This window comes from Aythya fuligula, chromosome 3 (genome assembly GCF_009819795.1).
Source record: "Aythya fuligula isolate bAytFul2 chromosome 3, bAytFul2.pri, whole genome shotgun sequence".
Classification (NCBI taxonomy): Eukaryota; Metazoa; Chordata; class Aves; order Anseriformes; family Anatidae; genus Aythya; species Aythya fuligula.
Window position 1 is genome coordinate 2,250,267 of NC_045561.1, and position 19,163 is coordinate 2,269,429.

The 19,163-nt window shown below is 37.7% G+C and overlaps 1 protein-coding gene across 2 annotated transcripts; it reads right to left on the bottom strand.

The window, feature by feature from the left end:
- Positions 1-2,477: 2,477 nt before the first annotated feature.
- Positions 2,478-18,538, bottom strand: PNPT1 (polyribonucleotide nucleotidyltransferase 1). Of its 2 annotated transcripts, XM_032184811.1 has the most exons (29): positions 18,438-18,538; positions 18,018-18,078; positions 17,609-17,683; positions 16,871-16,976; positions 15,911-15,960; positions 15,388-15,451; positions 15,262-15,309; positions 14,546-14,659; positions 14,099-14,285; positions 13,568-13,619; positions 13,217-13,274; positions 12,970-13,066; positions 12,768-12,870; positions 12,251-12,321; positions 11,733-11,769; positions 10,909-10,975; positions 10,730-10,819; positions 10,015-10,068; positions 9,806-9,912; positions 9,066-9,137; positions 8,891-8,954; positions 7,504-7,587; positions 6,984-7,067; positions 4,989-5,095; positions 4,850-4,905; positions 4,272-4,350; positions 3,764-3,811; positions 3,210-3,368; positions 2,478-2,681 (listed from the first exon to the last, which is right to left on the bottom strand). In XM_032184811.1, exons 1-28 carry the CDS (start codon positions 18,506-18,508, stop codon positions 3,213-3,215), a joined length of 2,262 nt encoding a protein of 753 aa, XP_032040702.1. In that variant the 5' UTR covers positions 18,509-18,538; the 3' UTR covers positions 2,478-2,681; positions 3,210-3,212. The 2 variants fall into 2 exon arrangements, with proteins under 2 accessions (XP_032040702.1, XP_032040703.1); XM_032184812.1 differs by lacking the exon at positions 2,478-2,681 and having other exon boundaries at positions 3,209-3,368.
- Positions 18,539-19,163: the final 625 nt, after the last annotated feature.

A 19,163-nucleotide genomic window follows, 5' to 3' on the forward strand; every position in this document is an offset into this window, starting at 1 on the left:
TGTAGTTTATTTTATTGCTAACAGGTAATAATGGGTAACAATTATTTTGAACCTTCAGGATGACAACGTCAGCCTTTGAATAAAACATTAAGATTCTGATTTACCATCATAATCAATGCAAAAAGCTCAAGTTAAAAGCAAACAAATAAAAACAAAGCAAGAAGACTGCACCAGCTTAGTGCCTGCCTTAAAAAGAGACTATAGTGGTAGCTTTCATTTAGCACAGAAAGAGATATCTCAAATACAACAAGTCTTCCTCTCAAACTTCAGTCAGGAAGCTTATACTCTAACTGGAAAGCCTTCGTTAAATTGCACCAAGAAATGAAGCTGTAAAATACCAGGCTGCTGCCTGGAATCCTTGTTATGCAATGCTGCTTCACCGAAGTTCGCAGCAGGCAGTGTAATACTGCAGCTGCCCAACTTCATTTTCCATAGCAATTCTCAGTGGCTCCATTTAAAGTGATGGGTCATTACAGAAGCTAATCAGCTACGGCAACAGAGACAAAAATCACTATTTCAAACATGAAGAAATTGCTACAGCAACAGGGCTGAGTTTGCTCTCAAGCACTAGGAACCCACCTGTTCTCCAATTAATGCCGATAAGCTGCGGAAAGAGTCAAGCATCTCTCACACCATGCCCCAACCTGCTGTTACTGACAGCTCCCAGATGAACCCTGGGTGCCTCCAGAAAGGTTCTCACTTGCTCGCACTTACACAACTCCTGGTTCCAGCTGAGCTTCTCTCCTCAGAGGTGAGCAGCTGGTTTGTGCTCCTCCCATACAGTTCCCAAACTTATATTCTTCCACCCCTTCCCATAGGGCCTAAAACTTGTTACAAGCGCAGACAGTCAGGTTGACTGTACAGGTTCCACCACAGGAACACACAAGTATTGTCCCCCACTATGCAAAAATCCTCCAGCACCCCTAACAGCTTAGTTAGCAAGATCACCACCTATCACACAGACTAACAAATCATCAATACTGCTGTTATTATGAGTGAGAAATTACAATTACAACTTGTATCAAACATTTGAATCTGAAAATTAAGAGACCAAAGAATCTAAATGCAACCATGTGCCAGCTAAAAAGCTCCTAGCATTAGTATTTTAGTAACTATGACACCCTTCTGTTTACTACGAAAAGAAGCTTTACAGAAAATTGTCTATAATAAAAATAAGCTAAGCCTTGGAAAACCAATTAAGATTGCAAAAGTCAATTTCTGAAAACGGTTCTGAGAAATGAAAATATTTCTGAGCTTCCATTCAGAAATTTTAACATTCATCACTATTTCATTAACACTATCCAGGATGATAGGGAGCAACCAGACTACCAGCCATTTAAGTTAACTCACAGGAAGCAAGGACATTAGAATTCTTACCAAGAAATACAAGGCTACAGTTCTCACAGAAGAACAAAGATTGTTAAGGAAAAATTTTTCCATTTTACATAATAAAAGACAGACAACAACAAAGAAGGGGGCCAGTTATTATTATTATATTTTTTAATATTTTAGGTCAGAATAAAAAAGACAAAATAGTTTTTACTATACATTCATATTTCTCTTCTCCACAGTTGTTTGTTTTTTTTTTTTTTCTTTTCTTTTTCTTTCAGGAGGTCCAGAGCTGACTTGCCATTAGAAACTTGATTTTCCTACAAATTTGGGTACACCAGAAGGGATACCTCACTGATTTTTAAGGTCTGGAATTCCAAGACTCTTAATGAGGAAGTTTTGGCGGAAAGAAACATCACATCATTTGTTTATTGTAAAACAACTATTTTAATGTTTTTATTATTTATCTTAAAACTCAGTATTAATGAACCCAGATAAGTGATGTTGTTTCAGGATGTTTCTTCATTTTTGTCCCCCTCCTGCTCAGATACCTTAGCAAGTCTGAACCCTATGGCAGTTATTACGTATTTATCTGAAAGAGTGCCCATCATGATACAGGTGATAATTTGCAAAGTTTCCACATTTTGCTCAAGATTTAAGTCTTAGACACTGAAAAGCCAGTAAAACTTGGACTGGCCAAGTACGCCTTTCAACCACTGTCATACCTCATCAACCAAATACACAGGAGAACTCCTCCCAGGACGTACTTCTAAGTTCTTGCCTTCCATCTTTGCATTTTCATCCTGAGATGGCAGCAGGAAGAATCTTAAGCACTGAAATGACTTGAAGTAGTCTGCTCTTCAGTCTATGCAATTCCACATTCTTAGATTCTCACCCATGCTACACAATGTAAGAATATTGGTTGTTCCTGTTTCTTCTGAACAATGCTTTAATCAGTTTGAATACTTTTAAGTTCTACATCACCTTTAAGTGTGAATACCATCTATTTTAAAAATATGATTCACTACCATCCACATACAGATTCTTGTGAAGACATCTGCAGATTCAAGCAAAGGTGGCTCATGTTTCCATGAACTACCAGGCCTTTTTTCCTGAAAGAGAAAGAAAATACTGTAACAAACCAACATCAAGACATTAAATTCAGAAACACTGTTTGAAAGACTGTAATTTTCTTCAGTGAATTTTAATTTCTTCTAGCATTGTGAATCATTTGTAGAAGATTGCCACAGATCGCCTTGTTATCATGGGTGCATTTGCAACTCCATTTGCCAACCTCGTTGCACAATTACTCTTAATCTTATGATCAGATACCTTCCAGCTCTAGCAGCTTCCTAAGGAAAACAGAATACACACAATAGATTTGGGAAAAGTTGAGACAAATCTATCATCAAATGCATGCTTGGAAACTAGTTCTAGAGAAGAGCTTTTGGCACTCCAGTAAGTGAGTTTCAGTTTCAAGAAAACTGAAAAAAAAAAAAACACAAAACAAACAAAAACCTCACCTTCCCCTACCCTGCCCTTCCCTCTACCCCAATATAAAAAATGGTGGTAGGGTAGAAAAGACAGAATATTTAACAGGTATTCTAGATTAACAGGTATGTTGGTTTTGGAGAAAGTTCACTCTCTAGAATGACTGAAACCGTCAAGGAATTTGTATTCTTTTTACAGCATCAAGCTCTTCAGAACTAAATGATATGGAAGGCAAGGTGCTACCTTATGATAAATTGTAACAATTGGCAAGCAGCATTCACACAACACTGAACATCAGCTCTACGGTACAAGAAACAGACTGATAGTCCTATACAACAGTTGTAAAGAAGGCACAGTACTGAGCTGTCAAATGTTTCCTGTGGCCTTACCAGTCACTGAGATGAAGTAGACGACTGTGGAACACTACCTCCCATCATAATGCTGTTTTTGTCTGTGAGGGTTTTAAGCACAGTTGTGGCTGGTGACTGCAGAATTTTACGTGAAAGCCTCATTCTACCATCAGTTGGATCACGTCCGAAGTATTTAACCTGTTAAGAAAACTTACCACTTTAAGCCCACCACACCACTTTCAGATCTGATAAAGTTACGTTAAATCACCATATGAGACTGATCAACTTAAAGATAGAACTAGCTTTAAAAAAAGAGAGGAAAATGCTTAAAAGAAAACAAAAAAAATATGCAAAACCACATACAATAGACACTGCTTGGTCTATGCTGCTTGGTCAGGTCAACATGGTACCTAAGATAGCAAGGGTATGACACTAACTCTGATTGGAGGTGATCAGGCATTTAAGCAGCACAGAAAAGCAATCTCATATAGCAAAGTATTTCCTTCAGAAACACAAAACAACAAAAAAAAAAAATCAAAAGTACTAAAATATGAACAGCAGTTTGTTATAATTTTAAAGTTCAAAAAATTTACCTGAATTTCTTGTCCAACTTCTAAACCCAGGGCACTAGGATGTTTAATCTAGAACAGAGGATTTTTCAGAAAAACTCAGTTTTCAGGAGGGAAACAAAAAACACAAACAAAACAAAGAAAAAACCACCATACAGATGTCTTCTTGCTACATCTCAAGCAACCACGCATGGACTAAAGTGGCTCAATGAACTAGTCAACTAATGAACTACAGACTTCTACGTTACATAGAAAGGGTATTAGACCAAAAGATGTGATGTCCATAAAAGTATCAACAACACGATGATAGCAAGCATACAGCGAGACTCCTTGCAGCTCTAACCACAGGGCAAGCAAAGGTTAGACTAGCAGCATTTTCTTGTTTAAGACAGCTTTTTGTGTTACAAAAATAGACTCTAGACTCTAGTATGTGTGTTATAGCTGATGGAGACTAGGTTAGTTAAGAATTCATTTAAAAACAAAAAAAAGTGTTTTAGAATCTCTAGTTTACACTTGTTTAAGGATGCATTACCTTTCTTTGATCAAGCTGTGAATTATGAAGTAACACTGGTGTCATGTTTGGATACAACTTTATCATCACTCCAGAATCTCTGAAAAACAGCACAACAGTCATTTCAAAAATACATTGATAGAAGTCTGTATATAACTTGTGTTGCAAATTTATTCCAAACGCAAGCATCATCCTTTTTTTAAATTCTCCTCTCAACCATGGTTATGCATTTCTCCTTAATCTAAACCGGATGGAAACTACACTGTCCTAACTATTTTAAAATACAAAGTACATCCAAGAAGTGCTTGCCATTTCAATCCAAGATTTGTCCTTTCAAAAAAGTGAAAGAAAATTCCAATCATCTCTCTCAGATACAAAGATGAAAAAAGACCTTCAAGTTTGTAATTAAAGGAGACATTCTAATAACTAAATAGCAAAAAGCCTTATTAAGAGAATGTTTTCAATACAGCAAAATACTAGGAATAATGCAGGTGCCAACATCACCATCAGAAGTTTGGCTTTAAAAACCAATTTTATAATCCTATCAGAAATATATCTATGTAAATAAATTCAATTCAATTTCAGAGCACTTTTCATACCTTATTTCAGTAATTGTGGCTGTATAAACTGCACCAAATTCCAAATTAACTTCCTGCTGTAGGGAAAAGAGGAAAAAAACAGTAAGACACATACTCAGAAACTGCAAACTGAAACAGCTAACAAGAAGTCTGTCCTTACATCATCTTTGCAGATTTCACGGATGAACTCTCTTGCTTCATGCATAGCACTAGGTGTGGGAGCAAACACAGAATACGTCTCTTCATCCAGCTGACTTAAAGTTACACCTTAGAAATAGAATTTATTAATGAAAGAATCCTCACTGAACATTCCTATTTTTTCAGCAAGCAGAAAATTTGCACGTAGTAAAGACTTGCATAGAGCAAAGTGGTTTTGCATAGTCTGACAAAGATCTCGAGTCATCATTTCAAATATTCTTCAGATTAGGCACTGGACAGCTCTACATACAACTGTATAGAAACCATGTCACAGGTATACATGCCAAAACCTGGACGAACTTGTGTTCCACATGCAACCATCTACATTTGCACAATCGTTGCTTACTATAACCCTGCTATAAGTGGAAAAAATCTTGAGAACTTAATTTAATCTTAGCTTTTTTTTTTATTAATGTTCAGAATTTAATTATTAAACTGTAGCTTTCATTAATAGCTGATGGAAATTAAAGTTTTTCAGAGCTAGAACATAGTAAGGTTGCACAGTAAAATTCTTCACACCTCTCGACTAGTTTTCCATCCAACAGGCCACATATGCTTGCAGTCAAAGTAGCATAATCTCTTTTCTCCAATCCAGCCCCCTAGCAAGCACTACCTGAGCCAACTAGATTATTAAAAGAGTTCCAAGTCCAAAGCAGCTGAAGCAGAACATCTACTTGATACGCTATAAACATCAAACATTTTAAAAATGTAGTTCTCTAAAAATAGGGAATGTGTAAAATTTTGCTATATTAACCAACGAAAGAAAGAACCTGTACTTACAGATAAGTGCTCAGAAAAATCTGATATATTTAATGGTATCGCAGCAGAAACACCTCTGTCATGGCTGAACAGTGGCTGATTATTAGCTTCATCATGTTGGCGAGGTGTAAAGTTTGGATTAAGTCTAGTTTCACTGGTTTGAAAGTAACGAACAAAGTGCAGCCTCTCAAATACCTACAGTTCTTAACGCTTTAAAAATTCTGCCCACTAACTTCTGAGGCCAACTGCAGCTATTGGTCTAATTTTGACCTCCATTAGTGCAACCTCTACCAATGCATCAGCTGCCCTATTTGGGAAATGGCAGTACAGAACCTTGAATTTGGCACCTAATGTCAAGCAGAACAATTTTTTTTATAAAGAAATGTAACGAGGTCACTAAACTTCTCCCACACTACTTGTTACTAGTTTAAGCCCCAGTACACATCACTCCTGCATGTGATAGTGAGCTCTATTTCTAACATTTCCCAGCATGTTAACAGCAGATACAAACTCCTCACAGAGTCCTAAGAAAGCATGGCAAGAGCACCATAGAAAAGAGCTCAGTACCTCTTCCTAATCAAAAAGCTTAAGTCTACAGGCAGAAAGGCTACATATATTTGATCTATACTGCAACATGTTCATAACATATCAGACGTGCTTGGCTTCACCACTCATTCATGTGTGCGCCATACTTCTGGAAATTCCTGCTGCAAGAAAACCTATAAGCACTTCTGCAGAGAATCTACACAACACAACAGAATAGCCAAAATGAGCTTTATATGTTTGAAACATTGGAATCTCTTATTTATTGAGCCTTTACTGTACATTGATCTGTACTGAGTATTGGAACGGCTAAACATACTAGTCTAAACACTGTTAGACAGGCTGCAGTATAAAGCGTCTTCTACACTTAATATTTCTTCCTATATAACTTGCTACGATGTTTCTACCGAAGCACAAATGCCCTCAGGTGTTAAACAGAGGTGTTCTACAAAACAATTTGTAAAGTTTAAGCTTACCTTTGTCTAGGTTCTGAAAGGACATGAAAGGTAGCATTAACACTTAAATTACTAGCACAGCTACTGTTATGTGCTACCAAGTTCCACTAATTAAAACCCCATACTAGTGATTTTTGTACGGGAAGAGAAGCTATTAACACATAAGGATAAACGATCACAGGAAAACAAAGATGTCTTACCTGTCTGTGCTTGAAGTTTTTTCAAGTTATAGGCCCCAGGACCAATGAACCTTAACCTTTTTGATAATGGCACATGGATAGTTTCTGAAAGAACACATAAATATACTTTGAAATGCTAAGTATGATGATCCTGAATACCATCACAAAAGCCCTTTTTTTTTTTAATGGCTAGTTATTATATGCTGAACACTGATGAAATTATGTTTAAGTATTAGAATTAATGAAAACTTAGAACATAAGTAATTTGAGTGTAAATTACCTTAAGCCATTCCAGTGCTTGCATCTATCTCTATTCTCATTTTGTGAGTTCCACACAACTTCAGCTTATTCTGCTTTCTAATGTGCAATGAATTAGAACAGTATTGCCCCACAGGGCAATAAAAAAATAACAACTCCCCTCAGAAATCACAAAAGACAGAAAAATATGATACGTTCATTAAAAAAGCTGCTTTAAACAGTAACTTATTGTTATAAACTATAAAAAGACATCAATTCATATCAACATGCAACTAATAATTACCTACAACCGGTCCATTTTCTTTTCTGTTAGGTCTGGGTTTTGCCAGTGTTTGGTTCATAATTTGCAAAATCTCCCTCTTTGCAGCTGTAGAGGTTAGGGAAAAGGAAGAAGAGAAAAAAGTTTTGCATAAGACTATAACAAAAGCAAAATAAATTTATATTAAAGTATATAACTTCCATTCATGAAATCTACCTCTTGCCTAATTTAACAATATATCACAGCAATATGACACATTTTAGGTAGTGTACCTTTGTTGGAGTAGGACCTTCTGCTCTGTGTACTAGTTCTACACCTTCAGCACATGTATTGACTTTATGCAGACCAAAACGTTAACAACGAAGCACAGAACTGTATGCTGTTATTTAAATAAATTAGAGATGATGAGAGCAACAGGGTGTAGCTTTGATTAGCTAAGTTATGATATACTGGCCTGAAACTTTAACTGATCCTCTTGAAGTGATACACCTTTGAACAGGAATTACTAGTTCTTCTATTTTAATAAATGTTTTCTTGTTAAAGTATTGCCACTACAGTTGAGTGGAAATTTCTTACAACTAGAGAAATCCTTAATAATGCTTGTACCTTCAGTTTTCATATGGCTCAATAATATTTTAGCTGTACATGCCAGAATACAAACAGCAGTAAGTTTCAATAGTAGGTATATTTGAATTTATGATATGCAAGAAACAGTTTGCTGCTGTTTTTGATAGCATTATTCTGTTGGATTTAAAACAAACATGGAATAGAGTGTTTGTTAACTGTATTAATAACAACAAATACTTGAATAGCAACTAGGTGACTCTTGCCTCTCCAAACTTTCACCTATCAAAAGCAATCCAATTTCACTGCCCAAAGCTGCACTTCAGCCTTCGTTACCCATATTATTTAAGGAGTACTGAGCTACTACATGTTAATGATGAACTCCCTGAGATGTCAAGGACTTTTAGCCTACCTATTTTCCCCCCTCCTGTTTGCTCTACCACAAGTTTCACCGCATTTTTTTCCAGAAGTTATACATTGATCTAAATTGGTCATCATTAGAATCATATCATGTGCATTAAGTATTTTTTTGTTCTCTTAACAAGAACGTAAACCTCTAGGAGCAGCACACACTTTCACGTACACTATGTACAACCATATGGAACATAACCATGCTGGGAAGATTATTTTTTTCTTTCTTGAAGACTAAATGCTCTCAAACACAAAAGTTCGTTCTGTATCAAGTACTAACATTCAAGCATTGCATACAACACTGAACTTTTTTTTTTTTTAAATCCCCATGCCTATCTTAGCCCCTCCCCCCTCCCCCCAAATAAAATATTTAAATAAATAATTTAATACATTTTAGAACTTAATATAATGGGTGCAAATCTTAACATGGACTTACCAGTGCCTTGCTGAATAGCTTCCATGACAATTTTTATTGGTATTCCTGGTAGTTTTAGATCAACCTAATGTATACAGAGTTAAGTAGTGAGTTAAGTAGCATCAATATACAGGGAAATCTTTTTTAGACAGACATTCCTGAAGACTGATAAAATGAATCTTTCATGTTACAATACCTGCAAGGCAGTTATCCCTTTATTAGTACCCGCCATTTTGAAATCCATATCACCATAGTAATCTTCAATTCCCTGTCAGTACATGGAGAAAGAAAAATTGGAGTAACTATGTCTCAGTACCAATTCTCATTACACCAAAAGTGCATTCTAGGCTTCAGTAAGCCAAAATAGACTAGGAGCCCCTTGCAGACTTGGTGTCACTTCAGATTCGTATCTTTTTTTCCCCACCCTTACTTCACCATTCCTGATTAACACAGTTGCCTTCAGTTCTTATAAGCTGAGAGCTTTTGTGTTTGTGGACTAGTTTTTGAATAAATCCCCAATTTACTTGGTATGATCACCAGCTGCCACAGGAAGCAGCAGCATGATCACATGCATTTTTCCTCCCCAGCAACCTTGCCAACTGCTCTCCTTCCAATATACCGTGCTTTTCAGTAAACTACTGATTCCAATCATTCTGACCCTTTCTTCCATTAGAGACAAAATTTGAAATAGTACACTTATCAGAGCTTATAAGTAACAACTGAGTAGTTACACAAAATTAACATGACTAGACATTTTATAGATTTTTTTTTAAATGGAGGCAGCTGCAAGACAAAACAGAAGACAAAACTACTAATAAATATGTCCAGTAGTGTATGTTCTAGAATTAAGTGGGTAAAAATAATGTTACAAAAAGGATGTAGAGGTATTTTACAGAATTGAACATCAATAGAAACCACTGTGCTACCAAAACTCACCAGGATGTCTGTCAGCAAACGATAGTCCTCAAGATCTCCTTTTTCTGGACTGTATTTGGTAACGAGACCCACTGCTACACCTGCCACTGCACTTGATACTGGAACTCCTAATAGTGGTAATTAAGTGTACATTTATTTTTTTTTAAATAAGCTTTGGTTACTTCCAAATCCTTTAACACACTATCATATGCAGTTCATCCTTTTTGTACCTGCATCCATTAATGCCAAACTCCCACCACATGCAGAAGCCATTGAAGATGACCCTACAGAGTTAGAATATAGGAGAAAAATAGTATTAAACCCTGGTAACAAGCATTCGAAACGAGACTAGCTGGTAATATTGTTCACTGACTGTTGGAAAATTAATGTTCTGGTAACCAGAAGATACCACGCAGCCATACACATACTACAATAAATAATTTTACCAGACAGTTTCTGTAGCAAAAGCACTTTAGCAAGAAACTGGTAATAGTTTGAATCTTTTGTGATACTGAGTAAAAAATGATCATCAAGCTGGGGAGTTTGTCAGCTGCAAATGGGACTCATTCCCTTTCCTCAGTAACTCCTTCTCCCAGACACCAAATCTTACTATACTGCTAGGATATTGCAGGTTGCTCTCATGGAACTCCTGTCCACAAAGCAGAATCTGCAGAAAGGTGAAATCAATAGCTTCCTCCCAAAACGGGGAGATAAAGAAAACAGGAATTATCTGTAAGTCGGGAAGGTTACCAGCTGTGGTTAAATAATGAAGAATGGATTTCAGTACATGTTAACATATTCCTCACTCTGGAGCCACCAAGATTAAAAAGCTTAAAACTGAAATCTGTTGTCTACAAAAACATCTATATGTAGTTTGTCAAAGTTGTTTTTTTGTTTAAGAACAAATTATCTCTTGTTTCTCGAAGAACAAGAAAGCCATAATACCATTTGACTCTAAGACTTCAGAAGTAACTCGTATTGTGAAAGGGAAATCCTGAGGAATAATTGGTTTCAATGCTCGCTCTGCCAGTGCGCCTGATAAAATACAAATAAAAGCCATAAATAAAAGACAATCAAAATATTAGAACTTACAGCGTAAAACAACTTCTGTAGTTTTAACCTACCGTGTCCAAGTTCTCTTCTGTTTACACCAGTAACTTTACCAATCTCATTTGTTGCGTAAGGAGGAAACTATAGAGCAAAAAAATAGAAGCACACATAGAGGAGATTAACTTGCTTCTTTTTCATTTCAAAACAAACACTTTGAAAAAGTCTCTTTGAAGTTTTGGTGCATCTCAAGGTAAAAACAACAACAAACAGCTAAATATTAAACAACCACACAACTTCTACCAGTCACTTAGTTTGCAAGTCAGGATTAGTTGACAGCGTTTATTTAGTTCATGCTTTAATTCCCCATAACAAAAGAGAATAAAGCAGCTGCAAGGTAGCCAAGGAATAGGACAACAGGCTTACTCTAATTAAACTTGTCAAACCACATATCAGAAATCTTGTTTCTGTCATACAGATGACACAAATACATCTCTTGCCTGTACAAAATACTTTGGGCAAGTTCCAAAGGCTGACTAAGACTGGAGATGTAAAAGCACTTATTAACTATTAGTGTAGCATGTCAGCTGCACACATTAATTTACTAAAAGTAATTGAGCAGGTTAATCCTGCCTGCAGTAGTAACCTGTCTTTAAGAAACTAACCTGATGTTAAACTATTAGAAAGGCTGCATAAAATAGCAGCTTATAAATTATGTAGTGCTTTTTAGGAAACCAGCATTTCTGCTGATAAACTACAGGATAAATTCATATATAAATTGTAATTAGCAAAACCTAGCAGATCTAGAGATAATTCATATTCTTGGAATTAAACAATTTCAATTCTGAAAGCAAGACATGAAGCCCTTATATAAATCATGCAGAAAGCTGTGGAAACTCACCTCATAATGCAGCATGAAGTTTTTATCTTTAACTCCACTGTTAAAAAAACAAGACCATGTCAAAAAGATCAACCAAACGTGTCCTAAATATTATATGTAGTAAGATTATATTCAACTCTACCTAGAAATTGACCAAGTAAATCCTGCAGATCTGCTGATTCATTAACACCCCCCCCCATTTATTTATTTATTTAAGTAAATGAGTTAAAAAACATGGTCTCAGTTAACATGCCATGTTTGAGTTAACATATGAGGGTTGTATCTTTGTAGACATTTAAACAGCTTTCCTAGCTGTCAGGAATAGAACAGGCACTTATCAATGCTGTATGCCAATTTTGATGCAACATACAGCAGACAAACCTTAAAAATGTCAGCACCTTACTGCACACACTGCAGTACACTCCAACTCCACACATGTCAATGGAATTAATGTTTTCTTATTAACTGCAACTTTTATAAAATGTGTTTAAGTGCTCACCCTCTGTTAGTACCACTGACAGAAAACCATATACACATACCTCACAGCTGTTGAAATAAGATCTGATTTTACACTTGATTCTATGGAGTCAAATGTAACTGTACAGAGAACCTAGAATAAGGGATAAACAAACAGCTCTTAGACACTTTTACGTTTTACAACTTTTCATACTGATAATGAAGAATAAAAAAATGATTTCAGCAACAAACATGATACCATCATCAACCACTTCTGAAAACCTTCTTCTCTCAAATACTCATGATTTATAAAGATTATACAATCTTACAAGTGATCACATTTAAAAATACTGATTTTATGCCTCCTACCCTGTCAGTAGCAGTTTGTTCACTAAAACTGAATAAACTCATTTAAAAACCAGGGATCTTAATTGTGCAGACAGCACTGTGTGAAATAGCAAGCCTGTTTATTACACAGACTTCCAGCACGCATTATTCTGATCAGGATAGAATAAGGAAATTTAATGTTTAAACAAAAAGTACAAGCCTTTTGGCTTCTGATACATTATATTTAGAACTTAAATAATTTAATAATACTACCTGTGTTTGACCTCTCTGAAATAAGGCTGATCCATGAAGCATTTTAAACATATTCACTTCACATTTAATATCTCTGAGGGAAGTCAAATCTCTTCCATCACATCTAAAGTTAGGAGCAGAAATTATGAAATCAATGAAACTATGGTATCGGAGAAAAAAAAATGACAGAAATAATTATACAGTAAGGATTTGACATACTTACCTTCTATATTCATTCAGAATAAGATTTCTAAAAATATCCTTAGAGACCACATTGAAAGATTCCATGATTTCATATGGCTCAGCCTCTGGAAATTTTTCTGGGTATAAAAAAAGAAACTGTAACTGAAATTAGGAAATGAATCTCAGAGAACTTCTAAAATAGCATGGCCAACAAACAGCACACTGTAATTTTAAGTACCACTAGTTTGATATAAGCATTTTCTAAGTACTAAGAAAGCATAAAATACCTTTCAGCTGCTCTTCTGTTTCAAGCCTTATTTTGTTAATTGCTTCATCTCTAGAAATCTAGAAGACAGGATTTGCAACCAGTTAACTCTACAGAGTGGAATAACAGAAGCAGCTTGGGTTGTTGGGTTTGTTGTAAAGTTCTGTAAGACTCAAAGAAAAATAGGACTTCCACACAATTTCAGAAAGATCAATTATGTATCACAAGAAATTAGTTTTGGCAGATAAGAATTTACAAGACAATTCATTACTCTTACACATACATTCAGATGAGAAGAGGTTAGCATCAAGAAATTAAGTCTTACTACAATTTCATTATATTAAATCAAATCACATTTGAATTGATTACTTACTTTATCATGGCTAGAATCCGTGAACACTGCGTAGATCTTGTTAAAAGCAAGTCTTTTGGAAGAAAAGAAAGAAATTTCGGAAATGCAATTACACAAATAGTATCTTTTGAAGACTAGATGTTTGTTTTTTGAATGAAAGCACCAGACTGCCATTTACAAACACTAGTCTCAGCTGTCCATCCTGCCTGCTGCTCTCCTTCTCCTCATCACCTCCATGACAAAATTCATGAAAGCCAACATAACCCTGGCTCCTCATGTCACCATTCCACAAGAATGGCACATGAGCTTGCAACGCTTTTACTGTTTTTGCACCACTTATTTTGCCCCGTCCTTCCCACTAAGCATAAAAGGAGAGCTGAAGGCAGTGTCCCTAAATTTCTACGGAAAATGTAGCAAGAAATTCTAAACATTGAAAACATTTTCTTGAACAAGATCCCAAACATTTTAATCACAAATGATTAAATAATCATTAATAAGTATTTCTGAATCACTTAACAGAAATTAGGTCAAAATTGTTTGTTCTGAACTTACTTCTTTGCACATTCCACAATCTCCTCAGGAGCAACAAATAACTTCTGAACAGTTCTCTTGACAACACCTTGTTCTTTCACTAGCTGTTGAATTCCTTGAATTATGTGCTGGGTATGCTTCACCCCTACTTTGATGGCATGACAGAAATCTTGTTGCAATATATTCTCAGCAGTTGCTTCCAACATAACTACCAATGGAAAGTCAGAAACTAGATTAATTACTATTTTATTTTTCAATAGCAATCTACAACTCAACCAAGACAATATAGGTTACCTTTAAACTGCATAACAACGGAATTTACTCTACCCCAAAGTTATCTAGCAATATTGTTCATTCCTACTATTGCCTAGAAACAGAAGTTTCAAAAATTTGAAAAAATATCTGTAAGAAGTGGCCTACAATTTTCAAACTGAGCACCCAACAGGTATTGATAGTTAACCCACTTACCAACTTGATTTTGTGGGGCTCCAGCAACAACTAAATTTAAAATGCTAGAAGACATTTGTTTTCGGGTCGGATTGATAACAGTTTCTCCATCGATTAGTCCTACCCTTACTGCACCTAGAAACAAACTCCAGAAAATTATTATTATAATAAAAGTTCTTCTAAAGGTATCATTTGACTCTCACAATTATACATCTAAAAGCAATAATTAAGGTAAGGATTTGTTTTAAAATATTAGCATGTCAGCTATACATTAAAAACAACTCTATAAAGCAAGATTATTTATTCTTCAATTTCTCTTTGGCAGTATCACTTTGAAGCACTTATGTTCTTTATTTTTATAAATAAAGATTTGCAGTGACACAGTTCTCATAACACATTTGCAATGGCAAAGTTCTTCTTGAGTTCCCAGAGAAAAAGTATTCTTATACAGCTACTTTTTCCACAATGCTTTAAGTTTCTTTAAAAGACAAAATTCAAGGAAGCTGCTGACCATTGTATTACAATATTTCTGGATTATAAATCCTTATATAAGCATATTTAGACCAGAAAAAAATGCTGCTGTGAAGCACAACAATTCTATGCATCATAAAGTGAATTTCAGCACATTAAACAAAAGATAGCAGCCTTTAGACTCCAATTCTTCTTAGAAGTAAGAAAATGTTGTCTAATTTGCCTATTATATTCAAGATACTCAGGATTTCAGAATATGTACTTACCTATAGGACCATTCCATGGAATATCAGATAAGGCAAGAGCTGCAGAAGCTAGAATTGAGATATAAATCTATTAGCAAAAATGAATTATATTAAAATCACACAAGCAATAATTTTGAGTTTTCTTACCTCCATTAATTGCCAGAATGTCAGGATCATTGACACCGTCTACTGCTAAAAGATTACAAAGGATCTGGCATAAGATAAAAGACAGTGAATAATTTTGACCTATAAACTTTTATTAACTGTCAATAGAAAGCTCAGGACAATAAAACAAAAACATTCCAAATTTTTAAAAGCTAAAAAGGAAAGCTGGTTCAGGTGCTTAAGCCAGAAGGCTTACGAAAACACATGTGAAAAATATAACATGTAACACTTATTAACCTTTTCTCTCCCGTTGTAACAGAGCACTTTTGAATTTTCTCTCTGTATCTCTGCAATACATTTTGAGAACTAGCATGTAATAAAGACATTGTAAGACATGCAAATGAGAAACTAAAAAGTAGAATTACAGAATTAGACTTTTTCAAACTGTAAAGCCATGCTGGATGCTAATAAAAATTGCTTTTCTATCACTTATAATTTTCACTGGACATGCCCGAATCTTCCACTCTAAAGGTAGCTGCAGTTAAGGACAGTCAGCACGACCTACCTGTGTATCATAGAAGTAGCCTACTGGAAAGAGTGGTCTGATTGACCTATCTGCAAAAGAAACATTCAGAGTGTAAGCATTCAACAGGCAGTCATTATCCAGTTTATCTTCTAATAAACCCCACAAGAAACTGACAAGATAGTTTAAATGAACAACCCAAACAAATGAGAAGAGAAATTTTAGCATGAGATGTAATCAACTCTAAAATTTCACCAGCACTCAGAGAAAAATAAGAGGTATATATGGGTGAGTATATCCATCGTCTCGTAACACAGAGTAACGAGCATTAAAAAATGTCTTCTATGGTTTAAGATACAAATGGTCTATTAAATAGTATTTTACCAGAAATGCCTCCAATGAAGAGACATAAAAGACAGGAATGCTTTTACTGATTTTCTTTGAGGACTGTGTGCTACTTCTAAGGTGTCTGGATTTACCCCTAACTTTGTCTGAAGTGTGTAGAACTCTGACAACCCAGGCCTTAAAGGATGTTCTCTCTCAACTCGTTTCATGAAGTCTTAAAACGTTGACTTTTTGACATCAGCTTCATGTACACATTGAACCTCAAAAGCTGTTATCTTAATCGTGAAAGTCTTAAGCCATGGTAGAGAGGTTAAGCCATGGTTAAATCGGTTCTTTCTTCTGCCTCTCCAGGCAGATATGGAACTGCAGAAGTAACATCTCATGAAGGTGCGATCTTAGATACACTAAGGTGACATGGAAGTTCTTGAGACCCAGACACATATATAAAGGACTACGCATACAGCCCCAGATGACTGAAGTTTTTACAATTAGCCCCAATAAACTTCAAAAAGTAAGTGCAAGGTATGTTTTCCCTGACATTGCTGCAGAAACAATCAACCTTGCAAGCAACAGTTGCAAGTTACTACCTCTTCACAGAGGCTCGGGAGGTATTATGTAATATTTTTAAAATATCATAAATAAAATGATTCAGCCTACCTATTACTCTGCTTGTAAGAATTTCTTTGTCAGTAGTACCAAGTTCTCTTCTTAAATAGTTTGTAGGAATTCTTCCTGCTGCTGCAGCTTTCTGACGATAGTCGACCTTTTAAAAAACAAAACTAGGATTCCTAAGGACAACAGATCAGTAATTACAAAGTCACATAATTGTTCAAGTTGGAGAGGACACCTCAGAAGGTCTATACTCTAATCTCTGACTCAGAGCAAGGTCTATGCTGAATCAACTGCGCCCTGCGTGATGACCAAAAATTCCAGGTCACTGACACAAATATTAATCGGGCAATGTCCGAGGATAGACCCTCTGAGAAAACCACTATTATTCAGTCTTAAGGTAGAATAGGGATCGTTAATCCTTAACACTTGTAAACCCTTTGAGCATAACACTGAGGCCATTTTTTCCACACAACTAAAATACAATGTCTGAAACTTGGATGCTGTGGGAGACATCCAAGTTCACAAAACTCTCAGTAGAGAGCATACCCACTGACACCACTTCAGAACAGATACAGCAATGAGAACACCACACTAGAGAACACCACTTCATCCACAGATACAGCGATGCTCTCACAGAACATCTGCCGTTCTGAGGTCCAAGCTCTGTACTCTGCTGCTTGTCTTCCTCTCTCCCCTCAGCATCTTGAGCTCTGCTATTTTATAATTAGCACAGCAAAGGCTGTCACTGATTATCACAAAGCAAGTTTTGTCATTAGTACTTACCACTAGTGGCATGAACTGAGATGTAGAAGGCTTGGTTTTACTGACTGCTGTGACCATTACTGCTGTGTCACCTAGCTAGATCAAGAGGAAAAAAAATAAAAAAAGATTATCTGCAACCAAAGTATTAACTGAAGTCCTACACGTATTCATATATTAATACTCCGGTTCCCAATACTCTCTGCAGAAAAACAACTGCATAATTCTCTGATTTAGGCGAGTTGTTGGAAAAAAAGCCTGTCATTGCCCCGAACAGATAGCTGCACTTTCATTAGGGATTAAATTGCTACTTGAGACTTGGCACAACTTTTTTACAGGCTAGAACACATCAATGATGGCTGCTCACACCCAAAAGCTGTGAAGTTCCACAAACTCTAGGCTCTTTTTTTTTTTTATTAGTATTATTTATTACCTGAACAACAGCAGACCCATCAGCAAACCTAGCGAGCTTTCCAGAAGACAGCTCCATCTTCCTGCGGGAGAGAAACCATCTGTTACCCACAGCGATGTCAACTCTCCACTGCCTCTTACGCTCCCCTCCAGCACCTATCCTACAGGGCAGCGCCTGCACCTCAGGGCGGATGTGAAAACCCTCATGACACATGGAAGGGGGGAGCTCCACCCACACAAGCAACTCCGGGGGGGTTTTGCCCCAGGGTTCCCGATCCCCTCAGCTCGGGGGAAGCCTCCAGCCGCACAGGGTGCCCGTCAGCCCCACACGCGGGGCGCCGCCCGCTCCAGCCGCCTTTGGGCGCCGTGCAGGCGCTGGGCACGAGGCGGCGGTGCCGATCCCCGCTCCCTCCCGGTCCCCCGGTGCCGCTCGGCCGCTCACCTGCCCCCCACCTCCACCGCCACGGCCCGGCCGGGCCCGGGCTGCGCCGCCAGGCCGCGGGCAGGAGCCATCCGCGGCCCGCAGCCTCCCGGCAGCGCCAGGCGCCGCCATCGCGGCGCGACCCGGCCGCCAACGGCCCCAACGGCCCCCAGAGGCAGGGCGCCCAGCGCGGCCCAGCGGCGGCTCGTGGCGGCGGCCATGGCTCCGGGACGGGGCGGGCACAGCGGCGGCCGCCGCGCCCCCGTCGGCTGCGGCGTCAGCGCGGCCCGGAGCCCCACGGCGCCCCCTGGCGGGGCTCCGCCGGCCAACGGCCGCGCTAACGGCCGCCATGGGCGGCGGGGCCGTGAAGGGAGCGGCGGTGCCGCGGTGGGGTCACACCGCCCAGCCCCGGCACCCAAGGCGTTTTGTCAGCATTTGTAAAAATCACACCCGCGGGCCTTAGGGACAGCCCAAGGAATAGTTTTCCTGCTGTGCCCACGAGTTGCTTGTCTTTCTGGCAAGGCAGAGCAGAAATAAAATGATCTAGAAAGTCGGGGGTTGGCCTGGGTAGAGCTAAGAGCTTCAGCCAGACCCAGAGTTCGCTGCTGCAGTTTTATTTGGGTGCAGAAATACATCAGGTGGCAGATGAAGAACGTTCACCAGGCTTTCGGCATTCCTGTCTGCTCTGCTGCGGACATCCTGGAAAGATTTGTGTGTCACTTGATTAAAATTCTGAATGCCTACTTG